This window comes from Anguilla anguilla, chromosome 13, assembly GCF_013347855.1.
Source record: "Anguilla anguilla isolate fAngAng1 chromosome 13, fAngAng1.pri, whole genome shotgun sequence".
Taxonomy (NCBI): Eukaryota; Metazoa; Chordata; class Actinopteri; order Anguilliformes; family Anguillidae; genus Anguilla; species Anguilla anguilla.
In genome coordinates, this window is record NC_049213.1 from 27,376,842 (window position 1) to 27,404,243 (window position 27,402).

General features: G+C 42.8%; 2 protein-coding genes across 3 annotated transcripts; both read right to left on the reverse strand.

Moving 5' to 3' along the window:
• Positions 1-1,252: 1,252 nt before the first annotated feature.
• Positions 1,253-14,063, reverse strand: eogt (EGF domain-specific O-linked N-acetylglucosamine (GlcNAc) transferase). Of its 2 annotated transcripts, none has more exons than XM_035387892.1 (16): positions 13,957-14,063; positions 12,523-12,783; positions 12,134-12,234; positions 11,707-11,815; positions 11,192-11,286; positions 10,672-10,776; positions 9,810-9,916; positions 9,613-9,716; positions 8,684-8,776; positions 8,412-8,483; positions 7,561-7,647; positions 6,033-6,101; positions 5,828-5,889; positions 5,555-5,674; positions 5,090-5,192; positions 1,253-3,474 (listed from the first exon to the last, which is right to left on the reverse strand). In XM_035387892.1, exons 2-16 carry the CDS (start codon positions 12,727-12,729, stop codon positions 3,328-3,330), a joined length of 1,581 nt encoding a protein of 526 aa, XP_035243783.1. In that variant the 5' UTR covers positions 12,730-12,783; positions 13,957-14,063; the 3' UTR covers positions 1,253-3,327. The 2 variants fall into 2 exon arrangements, with proteins under 2 accessions (XP_035243783.1, XP_035243784.1); XM_035387893.1 differs by having other exon boundaries at positions 12,523-12,806; positions 13,957-14,030.
• Positions 14,064-14,198: 135 nt separating this feature from the next.
• tmf1 (TATA element modulatory factor 1) lies at positions 14,199-27,181 on the reverse strand. Its single transcript, XM_035387891.1, has 17 exons — positions 26,656-27,181; positions 24,787-26,114; positions 24,368-24,471; positions 23,831-23,957; positions 23,213-23,318; positions 22,893-23,035; positions 22,036-22,202; positions 21,470-21,626; positions 21,115-21,207; positions 20,747-20,903; positions 20,013-20,205; positions 19,722-19,791; positions 19,536-19,628; positions 19,065-19,184; positions 18,453-18,605; positions 17,630-17,755; positions 14,199-15,476 (listed from the first exon to the last, which is right to left on the reverse strand). The coding sequence occupies exons 1-17, from the start codon at positions 26,798-26,800 to the stop codon at positions 15,336-15,338; spliced, it is 3,423 nt and encodes a 1,140-aa protein (XP_035243782.1). The 5' UTR covers positions 26,801-27,181; the 3' UTR covers positions 14,199-15,335.
• Positions 27,182-27,402: the final 221 nt, after the last annotated feature.

A 27,402-nucleotide genomic window follows, 5' to 3' on the forward strand; every position in this document is an offset into this window, starting at 1 on the left:
TAATGATACAACTGTGTAATGAGTCTCCCTCACATTGTTGTCTGGATCACACTCCCAGAACTGCATGAATCACATCCATATCTGCACAATAACCAGGCTCTGCTTGGGGAGAAATCACTCTTATGGTGAAGCATAACACCGGCTTTGAAATGCATATTTGATATGCATTTGGTTCCTCTGAGCCGGAATGTGTAGTGCATGTTAATATAACAAAGGGTGAAAGTAATCCTACGACAGCACTTTCGCTGGAGACGCGCCATTACTTCTGATGAAAACCAGGCCACCTGAGCAACAGCATCGCGGCCCGCACAGCGAGACACTCCGCAAAAGGAGCGGAGGGGCTTTCATTTGCAGCATTGTATAAGCCTCATCATTAACTGGGAAGTGAGGGAGGACGCAATCTTTCTCGGGCCGCGAGACCATAAGTCACCTATTACAGACTCTAATTACAATGGAAATGCGCAGAGACAGGGATCTCTGTGACCAGCCCACCGAGGGCTTATTACCGCAGCGTGGAGTGTGCCAGACACCGGCATCCCACACCAGTAACAAACTGCCTGTGTGTTTGGCCACATCTTCATTCATCTGCAGAGAGAGGGAGAGAGAGAGAGAAATATCCTCATCCATATCTATTTACTGTGTGCATAGAGCAAAGATAATGCACACCCACAGAAAACACTTTTCTGTCTGCACCCGCATATATTTTTAAGATGTGTTTATTTTTATATGTATGTGTGCGTGTGTGTGTGTGTGTGTGCGTGTGTATTATGCAACATATTTTGATGACTTTCATGGCATTTTGTTTTGAACTACTTACCCGTATGTACGGATAATACCGGAGGATGAAGGCAGAAGATCACCACCAGTAGTACGTAAATTCTTTACCCAGTTCCTAATATAGTTGCAGTGTGTTAATACACACCCACCCACACACATACACACGCACGCACACACACACACACACACACTCGCACACTTGCCTAGGCCATCTCTGTGAGACTGCTCCTAAGATATGAATATTGAGTATTCACTTTACAGTGACAGAAATGTGCCATGCATTGAAAACTCGCTTCGTAACTTCTTAAAAGTAGTTTTAAACAGTTACATAATTATAATTCACTCCAGTTTATTATCAATTCATGATTTTCTTTCCATTGCTCCATTTATTTTTTAGACCATTCAAGATTCAAGCAGTTTCATAAACTTATGATCCCCAGGTGAGGAGAGATAAGTAAAAGATGCTGTATACATGTCATGATGGTAATTATCAGTTTATTTCAGAAGTACAGATCATTCCTTTCTTTCGGAGGTCAGCATTTGTAATCTGTGGTCACAGTCAGGAGACCCTTTCAGGAGTTCCTCTCCACAGTAGCATCTTTCAAGTGACATTTCACATTCACTTCCACCTGTCCAATTCATTAAGTTTACTAAGGATGGATCTTTAGACAGACAGGCATATCCAGCTTACAATAAATTATTGTGGACACTTGGGCATAATTTAAGGGTAATATGAAATAATTTGCCTCACCTACAGTTTTAATTTATATAAATACAGGTGGCATCCTGACATTTAATAGGATTCACTTCTCAATGCAGCAGATGGTATAATCTAATCTCTATATTGTCCTACACCATCCCTTTAGTACTTTCAAAGGTACCCGCAAATGAAATTAGTACAGTGTTAGACTGCCATCTAGTGGGATGACAGCATCAGCATCCACCACAGATGCACTGCTGAGTTTTGAGGTCACAGAGATTTATGATGGTGACAATGAAAAGCTCAAACTTACTGCCCTTTCGTCAAGAGCAATAGCTTGCAGGTGAGGTGCCCCGAAAATATAGTGGGGAAAACAAAACTGTAATATTTTCCCCAAAATCAGCAAAACTCAGCATAAGCCACTGTCTATTAAAAGGTGAATCAGTATATATAAACTGAGCAGGATGATGGAAACGTGTCATTGCACTATATGTCAGAATATAGCTTAATTTATTTATTCACTCCACTGTGAATATTATTAAACAGACTGGGAAGCTGAGAATGGGTAAACGCAGATTGTATAAGTACTTCTCTTTCAGATCGGCTACAAGCATCTGAATATGATGGCTTTTTTTGTTTTTCAAAAAAAAAAAAAAAAAAAAACCAGAAAGTCTGATTTAAAATTTCACTTCAATAAAATAACAATTCAGAAAAACTAGCGGGGCAACACAGAAAATGCATCTGAACAAATCAGTTTCCTCCAAATATCAAGGGCATCACACACATTCAAGTAATGTACTTATTCCTTTGTAACACATACTTCTGTATCTTAATGTGATAACAAGAATGCAGACTACAAAAGAACATAGATAAGTGAAATACAGTTTTTAAAAAAGCTGAAAATGAAGTACATTCCTCACTGGTGTAATTTCATAGACAATTTCCTTGTAGTTTTAGAAAAGGCAACCAAATACAAATATACAGTAATATAATTTATATTCTTCAAGAAACTTGCTATGTCAACATTTTTCTTAATGATTTTCCATTATACATATAATGGAGTGCTATACATGTATGGCATGACACATATATGTGCTGAAATAGTAAATTATCAATATAACTTGATGCCATTTTCTTCATTATCTATCCAAAAGTCAAATTTAACTTAACAAAGCATTAAATAAATGAGAAGAACGCATTTGGTTAGACAAGAATTAACAAGAGCTCCAAATGATCCTACAGAGACTAAATACAGTTCAGTCAATGCTACAGTCGATTCACACATTAATACAGAGGTGAATTCATGATGCACGTGGTATCAACAGAGCTGTGTCCCACAGAAAATACTGTTGTTAGACATAATATGAGTGTGGCAAGAATGGAGTGTCAGAGAGGGCAGTTGAATGACGTATGGCAGGTCATGTCTGAATATAATTGCATCAATTCATAAAATGTGACACAGGCACCAACATATTCTATTGGGCCATTTAATTTCAACTATAGTCATTTGGGCAAATAACTGGAGTGGTATACTGAAAGTGGGGGGAGCCAATGCTTTACAAGCAGAACACAGCAAGTCTAGGTTCTAGAGGGCATAGAATCATATTCTAGTGAGCGATTACTGGACGCCAGCCTATTTCTCCACTTCACCTAACTTAGGAATACAACAACATGTACAACAACAAGCAGCTACAAAAACAAGACATTCATTATCTCCCTACATTTGTGAATGACATACTCTGTCATTCTGTGAGTCCCTAAATGAACCCACACGTAGGAGTGCACAAGGCGCGTGTTCTGTGACATCTCAACACAGGGTGCTTCCCCTGTTTGTGCTCTTTTCCAGGGCCTTACAGCTCATCGTGTTTGAGTATGCGTCGCCACTTCTGATGGGTCTGCACATGCTCGGCGGCCAGCAGGACAATGCGCATGAACTCCGCCACATCGAAGGAGTAATTGGTGAACTTGGGATGATCCCCCAGCGTGGGATGGTGACCCTGTCAGAAAATTAATTAAATTTTCTTGAGCAGTTCATCTCTCTTCACACTATTTGATCTTCAACTGTTGGAACCATTTTATGTGATATTGTGTAAGGTATTTGTGCATTTCTTCATGTTGGTAAGTTGATGTACCACATTCCTGAGATCATGGGAATAATGTTTCGGACAAAGTTTATTTTCCTGTACTCCACAATGTAAAATTTCCAATCAAATAATTCACATGTGATTAAAGTGCAGATGCTCAGTTGTTTTAAAGGTTATTTTTCTATATTTTGGTTTCACCATGTAGAAATTACAGCCAGCCAGTTTCTAGCTTTAGGGGCATCAAAAAAATTGCATTCTACACTGGAGGGGCGACATTAACAATACGCTTCTCCGAAGGGAAAGTTTTTTGGATTTACGTACTTTAACCCCAAGTGTACTCAATGAGGAGTTCAACATTAAACCATCTTAGTGAATTTATTCACTTTATTCCAGTGTGAAGAAATACCTATGATGACATGGGGCTATATTCTTGTTTTTTTAGACTGTTTCCTAGGTGTTTCCTTTTGATATGCATGGATGTTCGGTCAGGTTCATTTGGTGCTAGTTTTCATTGTAGTTTCCATTTTATTGTCTAAGGATTATATGTATTATTACCCCGTATTGAAAAACATTACACATGTATAGTTTATGCACCACCCTTTGAAGTCTTTGTGGGAGGAGAGCACCTCACACACCTACGGGTGAGTATGCAAGTCTTTTCTTTTCCGATCTTAAAATATTCCTGACCCAGCACCGTGCAAAAGTTTTTGGGCGTGCATTTGTTTTCTCTATTACCGGCATTTATGGCTATCACAGTTACTGTCCCACTTATCTTCACTGATGATGTAACTGCTAATAGCAGCAACAGAATGAATTCTGAACTATACAAAAGTATCTCATCTGCTGAAGCCAAATGCCTCAGAACTTGTTGGATGGTGTTTCTTGCTACAGGAAGTCAATGATTCCAAACATACTGCTAAAGCAACAAGGGAGTTTTTCAAAGACAAAAGCTAGAAAATTCCTATCTGGCCAAGTCATTCACCCAAACTGAATCCAACTGAACATGCATTTCATATGCTGAAGAGAAAACATACGGCAAACAGCATCCAGAACAAGCAGAAGCTGAAGATGGCTGCAGTACAGGCCTGGCAGAGCGTCAACAGAGAAGATACTCAGCACCTGGTGATGTCTATGGGTCACAGACTTCAAGCATTTCAAGTAGTCATTGCATGCAAAGGATATGCGACAAAGTACTAAACATGGTTACTTTCATTAATATGTCCCAAACATAATGGTGCCCTGAAATGGGGGGGGGGGGCTATTTACAAGAAGTGCTGTAATTTCTACATGGTGAAAACAAAACGTATAAAATACCCTTCAACCCTGAGTATGGGCACTTCAACCAAATGTGAAGGAAACTTCGGAGATGTTGTTGCATGCAAAGTACAGTGAACACACAGGTGCATACAACAGGTGCCCTGGGGCTACGCAGAAATGCATATATGGGTGTATACCCAGCCTCTGACAGGAGGACAAAAGGGTAAACGGAGCAGGCTTTCGCTTGTTGGGCAATGCCGTCTCTCCCCACCTTGTCCTGAGGAACCACTTTGTCCCTTTTCTGCCAAGTCACGTAATGTATTCCCCGCAGTCGAGCCAGATCTCGATAGCAGCTTTCATCCTGACAGTTATATCTGTGAAAAACAGGGCCAGACACTTTATCTTCCATTCTCAGCTGCAAGTGGCGCAGCGCCCATAATGTCCCGGCGTGATGAATGCCTCTTTAATTACACACTATTTCACTGTCGTGGCAGCCAGCCAGAGCAGATCTCACAATGATACAGAGACACACACCAAGCGAGGGAATACAGACAGAGGTTTCCCTGTGGAGCGGCAGCACTGACAGGCAGACAGACAGACAGACAGGCTGAAGGAGGGAGACAGGAGGAAAATCACAGACAGAGGATTTAAGAAGGCGAGATGGGCGAAATGCCACCGAGAGGGACAATGACAGGCACCGCTAAATCGGCAGGACAGCCGCTACCGCCTCACTCACAGTTCGAAGATGACGGCCCAGTCTGGGAGGAAGAGGAGGTGTGTCAGGCCCGCCCCATGCATGCCGATGAAGATGTCTGAGTTATGGGTGATCCTGATCTGATCCAAGAAAGAGATATCCCTGATGGGGGGGGGGGGGGGGGGGGGGACAACAAGAAGCTTCAGTTTTCAATCCACTTTGTGATCAAAAAAACTCTCTCTGTCCCATTCAACCAAACACTGCAATTGTTGCCAAAGGGACACCTGAGAAAAGCCATTTAAAATTCTTACTTACTTGAATTTGTAATCCACCAGTTTAACCTCAAATGATGGAACGGTTTTCAAAGCATTTATAAGCTGTGAAACAATGGGTACATTGTGAGGTTCATGACAGATGTAAAAAAGACAAGATATTAAGATTAGGACCCAATTACAGTAATCGGAGTGTACATTTCCACAATAAATGAACAGCTTAAGGCATAGCAGCCAAACACACTCACCTCTTGCTGGTTTAAAATCTTTCGATACTCTGTGCTCCTTGCAAGTAATGTGACGCGTATTTTCCCATTCTGCGATCAAAGTATATATTCAAAGGCTGACATAATTACAGATTAATACATTTTACCCATGTTTCCTTCAACGCAAAAATGGACCACAAGATTTTCCCATTTCTATGGGTGAGGGCTCTAATTTCAAAAGTAGAAGAAGTATAAATACACCATACAATCACAATAACCCTATTGAAACATCACTTTTATGTTTGGCTATGCAAAGCAAAACATGCAAATGTTTTCCCCAATCAATCTGCATTTTCCAAAGTTACAATGAACAAACACAAGATATAAACAAAAACATTTAACACATTTTAGTTCTTACTGAAAAATAAACTAAGTGAAACATATTGTGAGCCAACAACACTTCTGTCAAAAAACAAGTTGTTCATGCACTTTTGACACATTGAATCCCAGATTAACTAATCCATAAATCCTAACACCACAATCATCTCTTCTCCAAAACCACAAAGGGGTTTTTAAAAATCACAGTTATTTTCCATCATTAAAATACAAACAATTCAAATAAATTAAAAAACAGAGACCACTGAAGTCTCTCCTACACTTTTTATACAGTTAAATCAACTAAATACAAATAATACTTCATGCTAATCCTATGACAGCATGCGAATTTGATGTGACACTTCATCAGCATTTTAACATAAATAAAAAAATAAAATCTTGCAACAGTTTCCTTTTCCAAATGAAAGAGTAAATCCAAAAATAGATGCAATTTCAGCCCAAGATTTCAGCAATATACATCAACCAATAAAAATGTGCGCTCTTTTAACAAGCATAGGTGATTATTGATACAACAGTGCCATCTAGCGATGTAATGGAAAGTTCTATTTTTAGTTCACGAATCATGGGTGAACTTGACACTTCGGATTTGCTGTTTTAATGACCCTTTCATTTACAAATGAGAACAGTTGGAGCGCAATGCCTGAGGTGAAAAGGTGGACAGGAACTCAACTCACGTGCACAGACAGAATGTCTGATATAGCAGTCCGCACTAGCCACATACTGTATCACAGGGAATCTGTATTACAGCCGTGCACAACTTGCTCAGAAAGGATTTGAGGGGATGCTAGCAGCTGATGAGCTAAATAATTACTTACAAAACTATTTACAGTAAATTAAATAAATTGTAATGACCACTGCACAACAAAAGGGTAAAGAAAAGCTTAATATGCTTGTGGTAAACATTGTAACAATACAAAGAGGGAGGAGAGTGAAGTCAGTAGCAGGTGGATGCAGTGGTATGCAGTGAAGCTCTATTAATAGGAACACAGCCTGCTGGGAAACATCTGTTAACCATATTCACAGGCTGCTTTGAATACACAAAGACCTTACCTTCTCACTGGCATATCCAACAGCCAAAACAATGGCCTTCATTTTCCACCATGAGGGAGTGTGTGTGATATATTTGTGAGTGCGTAGAAGGGGAGGGAGGTTAGGGGTAGGGGACTACACTCACCTTCGGGCCATTTTGGGGGATCTGTAGTCTGTGCAGGACATGCTGTGAGAACGCCCTGAACAATCCATCACTATAGCAGTCAGAAATCTGTGAATCACACGTTATTTTATTTCTTTCATTTCGCTCTTTCAGACATGCTTGCATGCATACACACAAGCACACACACATGCATGAGTACACACACACAAATGAACACACACACACACACACAATCATGAAAACACACACGTGCACACACAAACACATGGACACACGCACACAAACACACATACATAATCTGTGAATCTCACACATTAGTTTTTGCCTTCTCAGCTACTCTCGCACACAGATACAAAAGCAATCCATGATTTGTGCACATCAGTGATTTATCATTCCTATCTCTCTTCCTCTTCTCCTCTCTCACACTTACATCAGCACTATCAGCAACTGGAACAAAAATGTGACTATTTGCACACTGCGTGTATAAAAATCAAAGAGTCAGATATTAACGTAGCATATCAATACTTCAAACTTCAAGGCTGCCTGAAACGATGCTCTGCACACAACTGAGCACATGAATCACTATGCACTAAGAGGAAGGAGTAATATAACTTCATTTATTTACTGAACCAATTCTGTCTTAGAAAACCCCATTTGGAAACTCTCACACACAACCACTGATTTGAACCAGGTTTCTGCTTGAGCAAGGTACTCTGAATCACTTAAATAAATCTCCACTGTATCTGGATTCTATTTGGAAATGTAGGTTGTGTGCATGTGCATACATGTTGCCATGGTTAAAGCAACATGCATGCATGGTAAACAGTATGATTATTTTTATTGACCACAAGGCTTGAGTGTTGGATACTCACTAATGGCGTATTGTAGAACAAGCCGTATCTCATTCGAGGAAGCAACGAAAAGACAGTGTCCTTGAAGCACACCTGTGAAAGCCACAGAAGCATGGTAAACGCACAAAACACAGTCTATCGCAAAAACAGCACTTAGCACAGCCGCACAACATCACCACACAAAAATACATTGGTTGCATGGGGCCGATTCAGATAGTGGTGCTAAATGTCTATACATTTAGTCTCTCTTTGGAGCATTCTGAATGTATGTACGAAGATGTAACAGTCCTTACCCTTTTAGAGTCAAATGTTTTAAGATGAATAATCTCATAATCAGAGAATGCTTTCCATGTCTCACTGAAAAGATCCCCATATCCATACAGGCTCTGTGAAGCAAAAGATAATATTAGCATAATGGTTGGCTGAATACTAAGTCCTGTGATTCATCACTGTGAACAATGTTTATTCCCTATAAACTATCTTTTACTATGCTTTACCTTTGTTTTTTTCCACTCTGACTCACTGGGAAAGAACTTAATATTAGGCTACCTGTAGCCTGCAATTATGGACTGAAACTATGTCTACTGCTTCTACAGAAATAGCTGGTTTGAAATGTGAATATGTACAGTCTGCATTTTTGGAATTCTCAAGTATTTTTGTAATATTACAAGCAAAAAAAATATATTATGAAAAAGTATTCACTATTTAAAAATAATACAGCAAATAAAAAGCCTTTAACCACAGTTCTTCAAGTATGTCACAGACACTGGGCACGCTCATGGCCATTGCTTGTTACATGAAAGGTACTTTCAAGCTTCCCCATCTCCCCCCCCCCCCCTTCCTACATCTGCACTAGCAAAGAGGAGAACAATGGACAGGATAGTATTTCTCATGAATCATGGTGTTTTTTCCTGCACTTCCCCCTGAATTCCTCAGTTACTGCTTCGCACGCATTTGTGTAATGTGCAGTAATATCACACAATGTTGCTATAGGTCTCACTTCTGGAAGTGTCCCACTAATGCTAATTTGGCAGTCTGAAGGATTTACCTTCTGATAACTAAACAAACCAGCCTTTGATGCTGATGCTGTGGTTAGTACTGCAATTCATTCTTAAGAGTGTGTACGTCTAAGCTAGCTCTCATGCGTTCCTGGCATACGTTCATAGGATAATTTTCTTAATGCAACATGCCACTGGCACCACGTTAGCAGCAGAATACCCACAGTGTCCCACATGACGATGTTGACATCTTTGCTGAAGGAGTTGTTAAGATGCTGCGAGATGTAGAGGTTCACAAAGTCACAGAAGTGATGGTACATATTCACCCCTGCAAGAGGGACAATTACATATCACCCCGTTGCAATATTCCAGAGAAATCTACAAACTCACAAAGCTAGGCCCAAAGGAAAATGATCTTTACCTGCATCTAGTTTCATGAAGATTGTGGGCCGCTCAATGATGATGTCACAATGCCCATCATCCACTGGGTGGAAGTTAAGTTCTGTGTACATCTGTAGCTCAGCAAACCTTTGTAGGAAAATTTACCAAGTAATTCTTAACTATGGCTATAGCTCTAAGAAAACAAAATATAGACCTGAAATCTATAGTAAACAAAATAATAATGATAGGGGAATCTTCACCCAAGGAACTGCACTGAATAAGGAGAGTAAGGAACTCAGTTAAACACAGGCTTCAAGCAGTAATAGACTGCCGTTTCTATGGAGGCAGGTAGAAACAGCACTTTCTCAGGAAATGTGAACCACAAGTCTGAAATGCAGGCTTCTGAGATTTCCCTTTATCCATGGTAGCTTTATGGGATTCTATTTATACAGTGCTTATCGCACTGGGGTAGTACTGTTTGTTAGTCATCAGGGCTAAGCTACATGTTTTTATCCTTGAATCCTCTGTAAATTCCCATTGTTATTTCCCCTCTGTTTTTAATCTGCTGGAGTGTGGAGGCACACCCTTACTGTCTAATCTATCCTGAACTAATTTATGGCTTGAGGCCTCTCCAGAGACCTTGAAGTGTTACAGCATTATTTACCCCTGGGTGAGCACAGACTTATTGTTCTAGAAGTCCGCTGAACAGAATGTATGCTTGCTCAACATAAAGGAAAAGGTTGCATATGCATATGATAAAGATAAAAAGAAACTAAGAAACTACAATAGCAGCATTTCGGTACATAAATATGTGATCAGTCAGGGATTGTGTGTTGGTGTTACAGCGACTGCATCCTTAATAAGTGTCACCGTGTTATTGGGTGGCTGAGTGTCTCCCTCACCAGGACTGGAGTGGGCTCTTGTGTTGTCCTTCTGCAAGCAGAGCCCTAGTGTTCAGACTGCAGTGACCTCCAATCTCCCCCGCCTGAATGAAGTCCTCCTTATACCTGCACGGAGCGTCAAGACCAGAGAGAGCATGTGAAGCAAGAAAAATGCAGTACAATAACAACCACAGCTACTATAAAAACTAGAACTACTACAACCACTACTTCTGAAACAACAAAAAAGAGAAGGAACAGGAAGATGAGAAGAATGAGAGAAGGAAGAGGAAGAAGAAGAGAACAACAACAACAACAACAACAACAATAATAATAATAATAATAATGATAACAGAGTAAGAAGAATAAGTATTATCCTTAACCTTAACAATGACTTATCCTGTAATTGTCTGCATGTGGAGCGGCTGCCAGTTCCATAGAGCGTGGCAGTGGATGTGTCAGCCCACAGCTGCTTCCTATTTTAGAGAGGACCATGCTGGGAGCCAGCTAAGAGTCATCCTGATCATGTGATCTGTGCACTGACCTCTCATGGGCTCTGTGGGGACTTCTCAGGTCCAGGTAGAGGTTAGTGGCTCTGCAGAAGCGCATGTGGCTGCTGCAGGTCAGAGAGGAATCTACCTGGAAAAACAACCGTTATCTTTAGCTGGCAACCTCATAGCAGGATTGCAATTTCCACAGTGTATCTAATGAAATATTTGAGGCTATTCAAAGTTCCATAAAAGATGAAGATTTCAAGGGTCATATTCTAAAATCAGTGACCTTACAATGGAATTGAATAACGTGCACAAATCTTTACTCTGCCTCACACAGTAACCGGTTAGTCGGGGAGAGTGCCTGCTTTGGTAAACAAATGTCGATGCCAGTTAATGTCACTGAATACAGAGCTTCTTTGGATGTTATGCAGAGCTATGGCCAAGTGAGCTTTGCATAAAATCAAGCACATTCAAGCTCTGTGAGCAAAATCCACGAAGGTTCACAATCATGTTTCCCACACTCAAAATCCTAACCATTTAGAGAAAATGTAACAGTAAGACTCACAGGATTTGAGGGCTTGCAGAGTGTTTTCATTTCGTCTAGACGCTCTCTCACGTAACCAAAATCCGCCTGTTTCCAGAACACATCCTGGGCAGCTTGAATTGAGCTGGCCCTGGGTATAAAGGAGGGCACACGGGCCAGGGTTAGTCCACATGGGTACAGCGTATTCCCACAAAGCCACTAACATTACACTTCAGCAGACCATATCATATCACTTACCGCTCTCTTTGATAACACATGAAACATTATCATTTCAGTGGATTATAATTTGTATGACCTGTGTTGTTACAAACATCAAAACAATATGATTATGGATTTATCAGTGCATATATTTATGGTGATGGTGCAGGTGAGTTTTAAATTCAGACATGACCCATAGTCATAGATGCTTTGTCTCTCTGTGGTTTTGGTGGCGGGGGCGAGGACGCACCATCCCGAGTCGACTTGGGTGCAGACGGGATAGCCGAACCTGTCCTCCGGGGAGCAGTTATTCTCGTAACCCCAGCAAGCCTTGCCTTCCCGCAGTGCGTCCTGCCAGGGGACCAAACAGTATAGGACTGAGGGAGAGGGGCTTGCTAAGAGCGACATGAACAATGCTCTTAAACTGAGCACAGCAACTCACATCCAGTCTTATTGCTACAAATAAGGGGCTACCATCACACAAGACCTGCAGCAACACCATCAATTTCTCCCACATTGTGAAAGCAATGCACATGCTGGGTGCTGATGAAAGCACTGAGGTATATATTCTGCAACACCACAAAGTGCTACTGTAAGAAACCAAAACAACATGCTCAGAAATGAAAGACCTTATCTCACTTTGAATGGACAGTGGGGGTCCTCCCGGCAGAACTCGGCGACCTTCTTGTTACTGTTGAGAAAGTAAGGAATGTGCTCCTCTGGCAACGAGAAACTGCTGTAGTTCAGGCTTGGTTTGTGGCTTCTGTCGTCGGTGAAAGTGCGGTCGTTCGTCTTGCTGCTGACCACAGTGTAAGCAAAGACTTCCAGTGCTACCAGCAACAGCATAGTCAGTCAGAGAGCACATGGGCAGGTCGCACTAGTTTACAACACACCCAGAGCCTGAAGAGAGAGGCAGGAAAGCTCTTTGAAATGGGCATGGGAAAAAACCAGTATGGAATTAGTACATTGCGTGGGAAACTGCTTATGGCGGATCTCAGCTCTGTGAGGTCCTGTTGCAGGAAATATTAGTGGTCTCTTTCCTACCATTGTTTTGTAAATCAGGGCTGGGATAGGGGAAATGTCAGAGTTGACATCAGAAGCAAGTGCATGTTCTGTTATTGCAGCCTATGCACGTGAACCACAACAAGAAACGCGAAATATGAGACCAGAGTTCTATTTATAGATCGTTCTGTACACTAAATTCCCATACTGATCGTTAGATGTAGTCTGCGTGTCAGCTTATTTAATGATCTACGAACTATACACAACATATCCATTTCACGTCAACTATATTCACAAATTCACAAAAAACATGGCGTGTGGGATAAACGCAAGACACCCATTCACGAAAAAAATGAGTTCAGATTGCTGAAATTCTTTTCGACCCGTGGGAAAGTATAGATCGCGCAGCGCAACACCCTGTAGATAACACGCACCACCTCGCTGTTTATCCTGAGTGCACAAATACAATGTTTGCATTTCCCGAAATGAAACTTGACACACAAAGTAGAGTCAGAAGATCTTAATTACTTCCCCTCGGGCAACTAGACTAGCCTATTTAAACGATGAGTTAAGAATGCCGATGTTTTGAGGAAAGTAAATTTATTTGTTTCCCAAAAACAATTAATTAATTCGTAATTCTGTTCCCAGTTTAATGACATAAAGCTAGTAAATACAGTACAGCGATACATTTGCATTTACGAATATGCTATTGTCATAGACTCATAGTCAACAGCTTACATAATTATTTAACAAAACGTTAGATAGCAATGCGCCACACTCCATTGGCACAAGAGGATGCATAAGTGAGGGAAATTGCTGGATTCTGTTTTTTATTTATTTTTCTTTAATTGATAGCACACAATTCGCCACACAGTCTCCTCATGCATTCCACAGCGACAATGTAGCCCCTGTCCCCATCGGACCAGCGGATCACCATCAGTGTACACATCGTACCAAATATGGCCACTGGGCACGCATACCGCCCTATTGGCACAAACAATACAAACCTAACATTTTAAAGGCAGCTTTCAAATGTTCAAATAACTGTACGCATTACATAATCGCACTTACCTCTGAGAAACTAGACAGAAGTATGGGCAGCCAGGCGCCATAACACCGGAAACTATACGCCGGCATGTGCTACATTATTATACACCAGGTGGTGCTGTGGACTCCAAAACCGTTTCCACACCCTCAAAACCCGATGAATATGGTCAATAAATGGATTCATGAATACAAAAACTACACCGGAAGATAATAAATAATAATCAAACACAGGACAACGAAGAACAAGTTCTCATAAGACCATGAAGTAGCATATGTAATTGAGATTTTATTTTCCTAAACCCTTTATTCTCATAAATTTGTATTTACATTAATTTACAACAGGTAAATAGGACAAACCCCACATGTGCTATATTTTTCATTCTGCTTCTTAGAATAATCTGCTACAGTGTGCTACAAGATTTAATTTCACATAAATATAAAACACAGATGCATCAGTGTAATCAAATGCATTCATAAACAGCAGAAAGATACATATTGTCATATCTTATATGTTAATGTTTGATATGAGTTTTGCTTCCAGAAATATAATTACACCCTCCTAATAGTATACTGAATTCACGGCTAAATCAATGTAAATATATTTTGGAAGTGTCACCTTGGAAGTAAAAATAATTCTTTAAGGACACAAAACAGTTGACATCCCAAAATGTTTGCCTCTCACGTCTGGGTTACTTGCTCTGCAAACCATGGAAGATTCATAAAACACAGCCACATGCCTGGTCCCATGCCTTCAATAATAACCCAAGTAAGACTAGAATGTGAAAAATCTCAGGTTTTACATTTAAGCAAATGAGTAGTGATCTGAAAAAATAAAATAAAATAAAATAAAATAAAATAAAATAAAATAAAATAAAATAAAATAAAATAAAATAAAATAAAATAAAATAAAATAAAATAAAATAAAATAAAATAAAATAAAGTAAATTCAAGTCAATTAAACCAACACCTCAAACTTGATTAAACATGTCAAATGTTCAGTATAAAATGATAGTATGCCTTCAACTGAACCTAATGAAACTAAAAACACGGTGTCTAAAGGTCCAAAACTAAAATATTTGCCCTTCATAGATCACTCTAAAACTGTACTCTGTACTGAGATTTTCCTTCTGTAACAGTGCTCTTTCCCCTCATACTCAATCGAATAGTAAGTTAAAACTGTTTTAGGACAAAATAAAAAAATTTAAAAAAAACAAAATAAAACTTGAAATTGTAAGTAAAACAGATTTTTGGATGGAAGTAACGAAACTGGTGAGGAAAGAACACCCCTCTGTCAAAGATGGATTAAGAATGTCAATCACCCTCTCACAGCATGTGCAACAGGGAGCTCTTTATTACGATTTCTCTTTTGGAAAGCTGGAAAGCAAGCTCAGAACTGCTTGAATTCACTTCTGGTTTTTCAGAAGTTCATCGATTTGGGTTTTGTACATGTTCTTCACATCCTCCAGGTCCAGTCTCAGCTCCTCCGCCTCCTCCGCCTTCTCTCCGTACATTTGCAGGATGGTGTTGTGTCTCTGCTCCAGCTCCTGCAGAGCAACAACCACACCCAGCCAGTGTTATTCTATACACCGGAAAATTACAGCAACCGGGCAGCGGTATTCTGCCCCACCTCCAACGTACATGAGTCAGTGTTCCGTTTCTCACAACTCCAAGGAACCTAATACACCAACACATGTATAATGCTAGCACATAAATATGACTACACCAGATTACAGTACTTTACAGGCATTTAGCAGACACTCTTATCCAAAGAACCTCCCGGAACAAAAAAAAATATATATTAAAAATAACATTTTTATAATTTAACAATGAGGTCACAGTGCATCGGCCAGTTAAAAGGCTAATCAGCGCTTATAAATATAAGATTGCAAAAGGAAAAAGTCTGGAGCACACGGATGCAAAATAATCCCTTTAAAGGTGCAAAATAAAACAGAGTTATTTTTACATTTTAATAAGCCAGAGCATGGGGCTGCAAATAGCAATTTAATATTTTTTAGAAAGTGTGTTTTACACAGCCAGATATACAGAGAAGCAACTCAGACTAAGTACTTTGCTCACGGAATTGAACAATGTACCTGGGAATTGAACCTGCAAATTTAGGGGTAAAAGCCCAGTTCACAAACCATTATTTTATACTGCCAACCAGATCTGCATCTGCATAATTTTGCTCCAATCCATGAAACACAGCAAAGTTGAACACTTGATTTGTTACACAATCAAGGCTCTCAGCTCATAGCGATGTTGTGTAATTTCCTCTCAATCGTACTTATACAGAAAAATTGCAATGTGCAATTTCACAGAATAGACTGTGCAAAGAATTTGCCAGTTGCAAAAGCAGCCTTTAAGTGCTTTGGGGATGATGTCACTCGCACTGTTATAGCAGATGTGGAATGCCAACTTTCCTGTTTTACTTGAATGTATATGGTTTTGTTTTACTATCATCAGTATTTCAGCCATCTTATGGTAAACAAGCTGCCATATTTTCCCAACAAATTAGCAAAATACTCCACACCAGCAGAAATCTTTGAAAGGTTGTTAAGGGTTGCTATGGTTAAAAATGGTTGATATTAATATTGGCACACCTATTAAAACCAACTAAAAATGATTCTGCTTTAGCTCCTGCAGTAGACACATAAATCAAACACGACATGCAGCTGTTCTGTATTCACTCAGTCAGCAGTCCAGCATTTTGATTGGCTTCAGCACTCCGTCTGGCTGGTGAGACTATAATTGCACCAGGTGTTTTCGGGGTGGGCGGAGACTGCTCCGGACCCTCCGCCTATCCCCTAACTCAGCTCATGGAGAAAGTTCTGTCCAATCAATTTTTCCCTCTCTTAGAACAGAACTCACTGGTTTCTGCCTGCGTGACCATGGGAAACACTGTAATTGATGGTGAATTCACCTTGACACCAGAAGGTTGCAGACCAAATCATGGCTGAGGAGCTGTTGTTGCTAAAGTCTTTTCATTGAAAAGCTTTCATATTAAGTGGAGATGTTAAAAAGGTAAGCAATGTAATTAACCTTGGTCAAGGGCGCCTGCTTTGCAATGGACTCATGTTAATGATTAAACAGTGTAAGATATTCTGGATGACTTGAGTCTCTTGACAATGACTGAGCTGGTTTTCTTTATTCTTGTTTTGTATTTTGTGTTCCATTTTCCTTCTTTTCCTTGTTTTCTTTTATTTGTTTACTGTATGTTGACTTTTAGCTCTTTGGTTTGGAATTTATTTCCTTCCTTTTCATTTCCCCTCTGAGTTGCTGTCATTATTTTCCCCAAAATAAGTACAACTGATTGACTTCTTGCAGACCATACGTTACACTTTATATAAGTGAAATAAAAAAAATGGATATGCCTGTAAATGAGCATTGGTGAATTGAAAGTGGGATGATGTACCATAAAAACAAAGTTTACACATTTACTATGCCATCTTTGTAAATATTTTAAGACTTTCTTCTTGGCTGTTGCACATCTTAACTGGAAACCACAGCATTATCCATGAAAAGAACCAGTGCTTCATGTGAACTCAAGATGACTTTAGTATCAACCCCAATTAAAGTCAAATTTGATTTGAAATGATGGAGCTTGACCTATGAACACACAGACAGCACTGACTACTTTATGGTAATTGTCATAAATTACCATATTATAAATGAGAGTGGGAGTTAATAAAGCACTCACCTTGAGCTGCACTCGTAGTTTGGGGATCTCCGCCACTTTCTCCTCCATCTCATCATTCTGACTGGTCAGCTTCACCAGCTCCTCCGCCATGATAGAGCGCGTCTTTTCCAGACTGGAGATCTCAATCTGAGAGGAAAGCCACAGGCCGTGAGAAATCACCATCCTCTTACACAGTCAGACCATACCTAACATCACAAAGCTGTGAGAAATCACCATCATCGTACACTGTCAGACAACACCTGACACAGGCTGTGAGAAATCACAATGATCTTACATAGTCAAACTATGCCTGACACAAGCTACGAGAAATCACAATCACCTTACACAGTCAGACCATACCAAACCTAGCATTAGCTGTGAGAAATCACCATCATCTTACACAGTCAGGCCACACCTAACCTGATGCAAGTTGTGAGAAATCACAATCATCTTACACAGTTAGACCACACCTAACATCACACAAGGTGTGAGAAATCACCATCATTCATGCAGTTAGGTCGTGCTAAACCTTAGTGCGTCCACTACGAAAATGGAAACGGTAACAAACATTACATTACCTTACATTACAGGCATTTAGCAGACGCTCTTATTCAGAGCGACTTACACAACTTTTTACATAGCATTTTTACATTGTATCCATTTATACAGCTGGATATATACTGAAGCAATGCAGGTTAAGTACCTCGCTCAAGGGTACAACGGCAGTGTCCTTACCCGGGAATCGAACCTGCGACCTTTCGGTTACAAGCCCAGTTCTTTACCCACTGTGCCACAAACGTCAGGCAAACATCAAAGTTATGTTTGAGAGGCATGTTTTAGCCACCTGTAGATGGGCGATCTCCCCCTCTCGGAGTTTCAGCTGGGACTGGAGGTTCTCGATGACGGTGGAGCCGCCCGACAGGCGAGCCATCTCGTACAGATTGCTCCCGCTCACGGACATGGTCATGCCAAACGAGTGGTCCAGACAGTCCTCCTGCTGGAGTGACAGCATGCACACGGTGCCATTTCAGTGCCCGTTATTATACACGCGAGATGAGAAACCTCCTTAAATAACAACTTATCACTAACACTTGAAGCACAAAGAATCTCTTCAGGTGTCGTCAACAGTAAAATGTTGCCTGTTTGCTCACATCAGTATGACGCTTTCAAGGACAATGTTTTAAATGCTTGCTGAACTGCTTATCAGCTGTATGTCTATTTACTGCAATGCTGGCTGTTCTGTACTTGTTCCCCTTTGCTTCTGTAATATGTGTTCACTAACAAGTCAAGCCAGCCCAGTAAGTCACACTGAATGAAAAAGTTTGCTAAATAAACAAACTAAATAAAATGATTTATTGTCAGAAAAATTAAATTATTAAAATGCCTTATGGCTAAATAAATACACAGGAGATAAACGCCAGGGAGTTGCTGACAGGGGAGAAGGGACTGTCTTTACCTGTGACAGCAGAGAGGACTGCAGACCAGCCATGTCCCCGCTGACAGAGCTGGACCGAGACAGAGAGGGGGTGGAGGAAGCAGGGGGCTCTGACACAGAGTGTGCTAAGGCTTTCCTCTCCTGTGGGAAACACCACACACGCACTAATCAGTTCCCTGTGCCACATTAGGGCAGCAGTATACTACAACGTTTAGTGAACTGCTCCTGTAACTCAAGAGGCTGCGGGTTCAAATCTTACATGGGGCACTGCTGCTGTACCTTAGAATTGCTTAATTATGTATATCTAGCTAAATACACAGACAGTATACAAACTTTTCAGCTGTGTAATTCACTCTAGAGTAAGGCACCTGCTAAGCAAATAATGTAGTGTAATGTACATACAATGAAGTACTGGCAAAGTTCAGAACAAAATGACAGGAAGTCTGTAACAGAAAACAACAACTTATTACTCCTCTGAATGACAGATTCTACCTTTTCTTTCAGGGCCTCCTGTGCCAGATAGTATTTCTTCTTTTCTTGTTCTACCTTCATTCTCTCCATCTCCAGCTGATTGGTCAAAAGCAGCTGAAAAAAAGCAGAAGGGTAGCAGACTGTCAAAATCATGTGTGTTTATGTACAGCCCACAATACCATATTTTTGGGGGTCGGTAGAAGGTACCTTCTCCTTTCGAGCCTCCTCCAAAGCTCGACTGTGCTCTCCACGCAAGTTCTCCAGCTCGACATGTTCCCTGAGGGGCACGCAGATCCACAGAGTAAAGGGGTTACAGCACTGAATGCATGTACAAGCTGAGCAGGTCATTCATGCTTTGAATGAATTACAATCCTGAATTACATCACTATAGTCCTTACTCAGAGAACAGGTAAAAATCTGCCATCTTTTCTGGTTCAGTAGACTGACACATCCCCTCCCCCCCTCCCCATTAAATTCAAAGAGGAACCTTCCATCTACCTGCTGCCATCATCTTCCAGCTTTTCCCGCCTTGTCTTTTCAGCGTCTAGCTGCCCCTGGAGACGGCCCTTCTCCTGCCGCAGGAGGGAATTCTGGGACTCCAAGGACGCCAGCTGGGCCTTGATGGCTAGGAGTTCCTCAGCCGCTGAGCGCTCCTTCTCCACGGCAACCGCGAGCTGAGCCTGGGCATCCACTGATTGGCCGAGGGGGTAAACCAAGCGAGTGAGCACACTAACCCAGAACACGTGCAGGGTATACTGGGATGGGTAACAGAAAAGGGCATGACTAGGGCCTGGGGAAATGTACTGACTAATAACACTGACTAGGTATGTATTACTTATTACAAAGATGGAAATAAAACTAATGCATTTTGAGTCATTTCAGGTAATAAATGGCTCAGACTGCTGTTCATTAGTTTTCTTTCCATCTTTATACTCTGTACTAATAAACCTTTGTACTAATAATACCAGTTTCATTCTTCTATTTTCTTACTCTTGCACCTGTGTGAAATTATGTGTATATATGTGCTATATGTGTACGAATACATGTTATTTTACGTATTCTTTGTTTCATTGTAAAGTATTTTGAGATCTATATTGGCGATAATGCATTTTTGCATAAATTTGACTTTGACTTGGAACACATAACTAGTCATTGTTATAAACACACACTTCCCCAGGTCCTGGTTATACTCTCTCATTCAAAACCTCCCAGAGCTCTGTATGTGTTCTTACCGAGCCTGTCCGAGATGCTTTTCTCCAGTTTCTCCCAGGATGCCGTCTGGCCCGCCAGGGTGGCCTGCAGGTTCTCGATCTGTCTGAGCAAGGGCCGCGTTGCCGAGGTAACGCTCTGACTCAGCTCCTGATTACGCGTCTCCGCCCCCTGCAGTCTCTGCGTGTGACGGGAGGACAGAGCGGGGTGTGACAGCAGCATTACCTGCTGCAGTAGAGCTCATGCATTATCCACTGCAGCGAGAAGCTCATGCATTATCCACTGCAGCGAGAAGCACACGCATTACCCACTGCAGTGAGAAGCACACGCATTACCTGCCGCAGTGAGGAGTGCACGCATTACCTGCTGCAGTGAGGAGCGCATGCATTACCTGCTGCAGCTCGCCGATCTCCTCGCGCAGGTAGTCCTCCTTACGGGCCTGCTGCTGCTCAGCCCTCTGCAGGGCCAGCCTCAGGTCTGCCACCTGCAGGGCGGGAGGGACAGTCACAGGGAAGTCACTACTGTGCTGCCAGGTGTGGGCATGGAGGGTAGTATCCATTTCAGGATTTCCTCATTATTTAATAAGGCCTGAAGACATATTAATGACTGCTCTTGTCCACTGAGATGGTACTGGACAGGTCTGTGCCATTACTGTGGCAATATTAAACAATCTCTGGAGTGCAACGGTATTACATCACAACAGCACTGTGGCAATAGCAGAGATGGCAGAGAACAGGCAGGCTGACCTGATTGGCCAGCGCCTCCTGCTGGAGGCGGGCCTCCTCCTGGGCCTTCTCCAGGGCCATGGTGACCTGCTCCTTGGCCAGAATCTCCCGGCTGAGCGCGAGCTCCTGGGCCTCGCTCACCTTGGTGGCGTTGGCCTTGTGCAGCTCCGCCAGCTCCCTGTAAACGCACACGCACGCAATGACATCAACGTTTCTGCACTGTTCCAGACAAGGAAGTACCGACATACTGCAACAGCTATAAACGGTGTGCTTGTAAAGCTTTGCTTGGCTGAGCTGCACATTAGCAGGTTATGTGGCCTGGATAAACGCAGGTTTCAGTATAATGTACAATGTATAATGTACCATTGACTAATGTTAGACAAGATCCGGTCCTGTCTACACAGAAATAAGATTTTAACGGCATTACTACTTGGTGATGGCTGGACAATGCTAAATGGCTCACACAGTACTCAGTCGTAACTTTGAGAGTAATGCACTTTCATACAGTAAATCGGTTGGGTGCGGGAGTAAATAAAGGGCGGAGCGTGCTGGAGCAGGAGCAGGGTCTGCAGCACTAGGGTCCTGACCGATAGGAGTTGTCCAGGGCGGACTGCAGACTGCGGTTCTTCTCCTGGAGCTCCTCCATGTCGCTCTGGAGTTTCCCCACCTCCTTCTCCTGCCGCTCCACCACCCCGTTCAGCTTCTTGATGTTTTCGCGGTGCTGCCTCTCCACCTCCTCCTTTCCATCCAGAACCTGCAGCCGCAAGCACGCTTACTAAGCCAGGGATCACGGCCGCTTGCAGCCACAACCAGCAGCAAAACTTTTCAACCGTAACTACGGATGTAGAAACCTGCAATTCCAACCACTCGCAACCTCAACCACAAACACACTTGAACAATCATTGACCATACCCACACATGAAACCGTAACCACAACCTTAAGCGTTAAAAAAAATGTGCAACTACAACCACACTCACAACCGCAACCACAAACATACAAAACGTGTTAAACCTGGCATCTCAACAAATGGCATCCACCCACCCACATACACACACACACACGTATCAAATCCATCCAGTGCAGCCAACAGACTTACTGCAATCATACTGACTTAAAACAGGGATCACAATTACACGCACTTATGTGACGTACAACCAGAAAAACCAGAAACCACATACAATGAAAAACTTACAGCCACACTGAGACACACTAATGCAACTTATGACCGAAACTCACACTTCAGGAACACACAACGTATAAGAAGACACCCAGACAAACCTTCTCTCCCTCTCTCTCTCTCTCGCACACACACATGCATATATGCAGGAGCCATTACAGAAGTGTAATGCCACAGGCATTCCGTCCATTTGGGCACTACCTGTAGCCAGTCCGTTTCGAGTGCTGGCGAACACTGATCCTAAGCAGAGCTGGGCCTCCACTCACCTGCTGTAAGTGCTTCAGCTCCTCTTCCTGCTCCTTCAGCTTCTTGCTCTGCTTCGTGAGTAGGGTCTCATTCTCCTTCTCCTTCACCCTTAGCTTCTTTATGATGTTTGAGTGCTGGAGCTGTTGCTTGGACAGCTTTTCCCCTGTTAGTGACAGTGTTGCTTAGTGTTATAGAGGTGATGGGGTGGTAATCCAACAACATATGTGTTTTGTTTGTGGTAATAATAATGTAAACTAATGATGAACAAATGAAAAACAGTTTCAAATTTATTCTTCAAAACTATCTCAGACTGGGGGGGGGGGGGGGGGGCGGGGTTCACCTTCTTCCAGCAGGCCTTTAATCTGCTCTTCTTTCTCTCTGATGATCTCTAAGGTCTCATTAGAGTTGAGTCTTGTAGAAAGATCCTCTCTCAACCCCTTTATTTCCTGATGGAAAAATGCATGTGAACACAGCAGGTGAATTTGCGATGACAAAATACAATGGTCAGCCATCATTCCTAATACCAGACTTAGTAAAAGACAATGCGCGGCCATCATTCCTAATACTAGACACAGCACTGGCATGATAAAACCGTGCTCACGGTTTTAGCACCAACTCATTTCACTTGAAACTTGGCCCAAAGTTTTCTCCAGGGAGCAGTGGGCGTCCATTTCCCACCGCGGGCATATATGGAACAGGGATACATGACTGGGCGCCTCAAAGGGGAATAAAAAAGTGATCCCTTATGAAAAATGAATGTCATCATTTGCAATACTCCAGGGATGAGTGTGTGAGGCCGGCAGAGGGAGAGCGGTGAAATACTGCTCTGTGAAGGACACGCCCAGCACAAAGGCCTCTTTCACAGGGAGCCCAGCCGTCAGACATGCCGCCAGTGCGTTTGGCAGGAAAAACGAGGAGCTGTGTGTCAGCTCAATGAAAGCCGCTCGCGGGCGTTTACCTTTTTGGTAATGTCTCTCTCCTTGCAGGCCAGTTGTGCTTTACGCTCGGCCTCCGCGATCCGTTGCGTGAACTCTTCTTTCAGCGACTGCACAGTGGAGCTCTCTTCCTTCAAGCTTATGATCTCGCTGAGGAACATGAGAGTATTCTCATTAAATATCCTCTGTTTGCCGTGCTACATACAAGAAGGAAGCTAAGAGATTACTAAATATCAGATTTTTTGTCCTTCTAGAATATTCTTTTCCTGCACTTGGTTTCGGGCACGAGTACATATTCGTTATTTCATTGAAGCAAATGCGTGTTTACTTTTAAGGCGTAACCTCTCAGTTAATCAGTCAAGAGACTAATGCTAAAGCTTCCCATTATGTCTGCAGGAATGCTATGCGATTGTGATTCATTAATACTCCTATTAATTTCATTATGAAATATATTATGAACTATGATAAAATAAACAAACTGTGCAGCCCAAATCTGTGTGTTTTTCTGATTTTCGGTGGAGTTGAATGACAGCAGTCGTGACCGTGTTGCGATCTCTTACTCGTTAAGATTGTCACACTGTTCTTCCAGCCTGGCCTTTTCCTTGCTGGCAGCTAACAGCTGCGATTCTCTCTTTTCAAGCCGATCAGTCAGTTCACTGATAACCTGCAAGCAACAAACGTACACTCTCATGAAAAACAAAGGCAAAAATACAGGGGTTACAGTCAGCTTTAAAACCACACTAGTCAGCGCTATGTTTCTCAGTCCTGAAGGCCTGTAGTGTCTGCAAGCTCACTTCTCTTTTCATTATTCAGGAACATTAAAAGCCAAAAATCCATCAGCAAAGGCTTTACAACTTCAGGTATAATACATGACATGCACAACAAAAATGGCACACGGCATTCAACTTAAATATGAACGGTTAAGGGGTCTATGGTTTTATGGCTAGTGTACAGAGAAAGTAATGAATTAAACTGTAACCTTCTGAAGCTCTAGTGTCTTAGGGGTGGAGACTCCGCTGGTGTCCTCTGTGATTGGAGGAGTCAAGTGTATCCTGGCATCATTCATTGGGCTGGGCTCCGTGAGGTGGCTTTCTGTGTCCAGCAGCTCCTCTGGCTGCTCACAGTTGACTGGCGTGGCACTGCGCCCGCTCTCCTCCATCTCGTTATCGTCCAGCGAGTGGTCCTTGACCGTGTCCGTGAGCCTGTCCTCCTCCTCCTCTGCCTCCTCTTCCTCCTCCTGGCCCAGCGTGGGCGGGGTGGGCGTGGTGGGCCCGGCGGTGACAGAGGCCAGCGTGCACGCCCGGCCGGGGAGCTCGTCGTCCGAGTTGATCTCGCTGACGCTGCGGCTGTCCAGCGACTGCATGCTGAAGGAGTCGATGCGCTCGAAGGCGTCCGAGGAGCCGCAGCTCTCCGTCAGCTTCTGGTAGTCGTCCAGGCGCTGGAAGTCGGCGCAGGCCGAGGAGGACAGCAGCTGGAAGGAGCTCTGCATCAGCTGCAGGCTGGCCTTGGACTCGGCTGTCTCCTGCCGGGAGCTGGCCGAGCTCTCGCTCAGCACGCTCTCGTGGTCCAGCACCTCGATGTCGCTGGTAGTGGAGGTGCCGGACGAGAACGTGCTGGCAGGAGGCGAGGGAGTGTTGCTCTGCCTGTCCTCGGATTTTGGGTCTTTCGACTCCAGCAGGATGTCCTTGGGGGGCGCGGGCTGGGGCTTCGAGGGGCTGTCCGGAGCTAAAGTCGCGACAGGCCCCGCCCCCTCAGTTCTGGCCGCAAACTCTGCCTGGCTTGGGGGAGGAAGCGACTGGTCAGCCTCAGTTGGCTGAGGAAAGGCGGTCACGCCGTCTAAATTCGCCTGGCTCTCGTCGGCCACTCGGTGCTCGGCATCTTCCGGAACGCTCACCAGCACAACACTTTCAGGCTCTGTTATGAGGGGCGCGGTGTCGACAATGGCCGCCGGCTTCGCAGGCTCAACCGAGACAGGGTCGCTCCCCTCAGCCTTTCCTGGCTCAACAGAGGCTGAGTTTTTTGGCACGGAACTCTCCTGGACCACCACCGCCCCATCCTGTTCATCGGTCTGCAGCCGGTGGGATTTGGCGGGGGGCACTGACACCACCGGAGTGTGCGTCACACTCTGCGGCTCTCCCGGGGGCAGAAAGGCACTGAAGAAATTCTCTGACTCATCTATGACGGTCCTTGTGACAGGTGTCGTGATGGCCTCAGTTGACAATGGAGCCGTCGGCGCACTCTCTTGAGGGGGAGAATCCCACGGAGTGTTCCCCCAGCCATCACTCAAGGACGTCTTCCTCGGTAAGTCTGCAATCAGACATAAAAATAAAATAGGTTAGCCTACATCAATATACAGTATATAACAGGGAATCTCATAAAAGAGTTCACATACTTTCAAGTGATACCGCACAGTTATACCACAGTAAGGTCGCAAGTTCCTTATATAGGGAAAGGTAGGACATTCACACAGAAAGGTCCATTGGAATTTCATTCCCCATTCTCCTCGTAAAGCATGCTCATGAAGCTACAGTAAATACGTACTTTCGATGCAATACCATACGATTGTGAGAAAGACGTGCCGTTTACAACCACTGGATTATAACCACAAAGACTTATTAGTAAACTAGGAAAGGAACAACTGTGCAAAGCTCGCGTGTACGTTACCTTTTTAGCTAGCTAACTGACGAGCTCAAACTAGATTTAAGCTAACCACAGTTAGACTAGCGCATTGGAAAACTGCGGTTTCACTTCACGCACATTGGAAAATAAACAAGTTAGCAAACGTGATATACCTAGCTAGTTAGAAATCAATATCGGAATACATAGCTACTAATTTAGAAATACCTACCATACGACGGTACCAGGGCATCTCCCCACTGATCCTCTTCTTTGATGTCCAAGACTCTATCGATGGATTTCTGAGCTGTTGTCAAAGCTTGCTTGGCAAAGCTAGACAGGTGCGCAGCGTTAAACCAACTCATATTGCTATACATTTAAAAACCGATGAGCTCTCCCTCGACCTCTGAACTATAGAAAGTCAGCGACAGTTGCTGCCGAGGATCTAGCTAGCTTACTGACATTAGCTTTAGCATTTAACGTAGCTAGTAAGCAGTCAGGCTACAGCTGACAAGCTAGCTGGACAAACAGGCCCAAACACCGAGCTACTGTAGCAAGCTGTCGATACTACAGTCAGAAAAACATTTTCTGTTCTGATCTATAAATGAATCAAATCTGATTATACAGCATAACTAAACAGGAGGTTCATGGCATTGCTGCTATTAATGACTTCGCTTTCACGGTGCGCTTATCCAAAGCTTGTTTTCATATTTCAGCGTCTACTTCCTTTTCCACGTCGCAACAACCAAACCAGGTGACGTCATCTTCCGGATACACTGTTCATTGCACAGCACATGACCCATATAGATTTCAAGTCAATGTTAACAACTCAGAAGCGTCATACGCCACCCGTGTAAAAAAGCTATTGTGTATTTGTTTAACCCGAACAAAAAATGTAGTTAACTGATGATCCTGCGTACGGATGATGATCATTTGATGATTCTCTGTAAGCTTGTTTTAGAGACATTCACACACAAGA

Bases quoted from the DNA above. Each gene is read 5' to 3' on its own strand.
- eogt (XM_035387892.1), bottom strand. From the start codon at position 12,729: ATGCTGTTGCTGGTAGCACTGGAAGTCTTTGCTTACACTGTGGTCAGC. The intron at 11,287-11,706 runs GTGAGTCTTACT...TTGTTTTTCCAG, and splicing joins TCTGCAAGCCCTCAAATCCT to GTAGATTCCTCTCTGACCTG. The intron at 8,484-8,683 runs GTAAGGACTGTT...TGGCTTTCACAG, and splicing joins AAACATTTGACTCTAAAAGG to GTGTGCTTCAAGGACACTGT.
- tmf1 (XM_035387891.1), bottom strand. From the start codon at position 26,800: ATGTATAGCAATATGAGTTGGTTTAACGCTGCGCACCTGTCTAGCTTT. The intron at 23,958-24,367 runs GTAAGAGATCGC...CATGTTCCTCAG, and splicing joins CAGTGTGACAATCTTAACGA to CGAGATCATAAGCTTGAAGG. The intron at 19,629-19,721 runs GTACCTTCTACC...GCTTTTTTTCAG, and splicing joins AGGAGGCTCGAAAGGAGAAG to CTGCTTTTGACCAATCAGCT.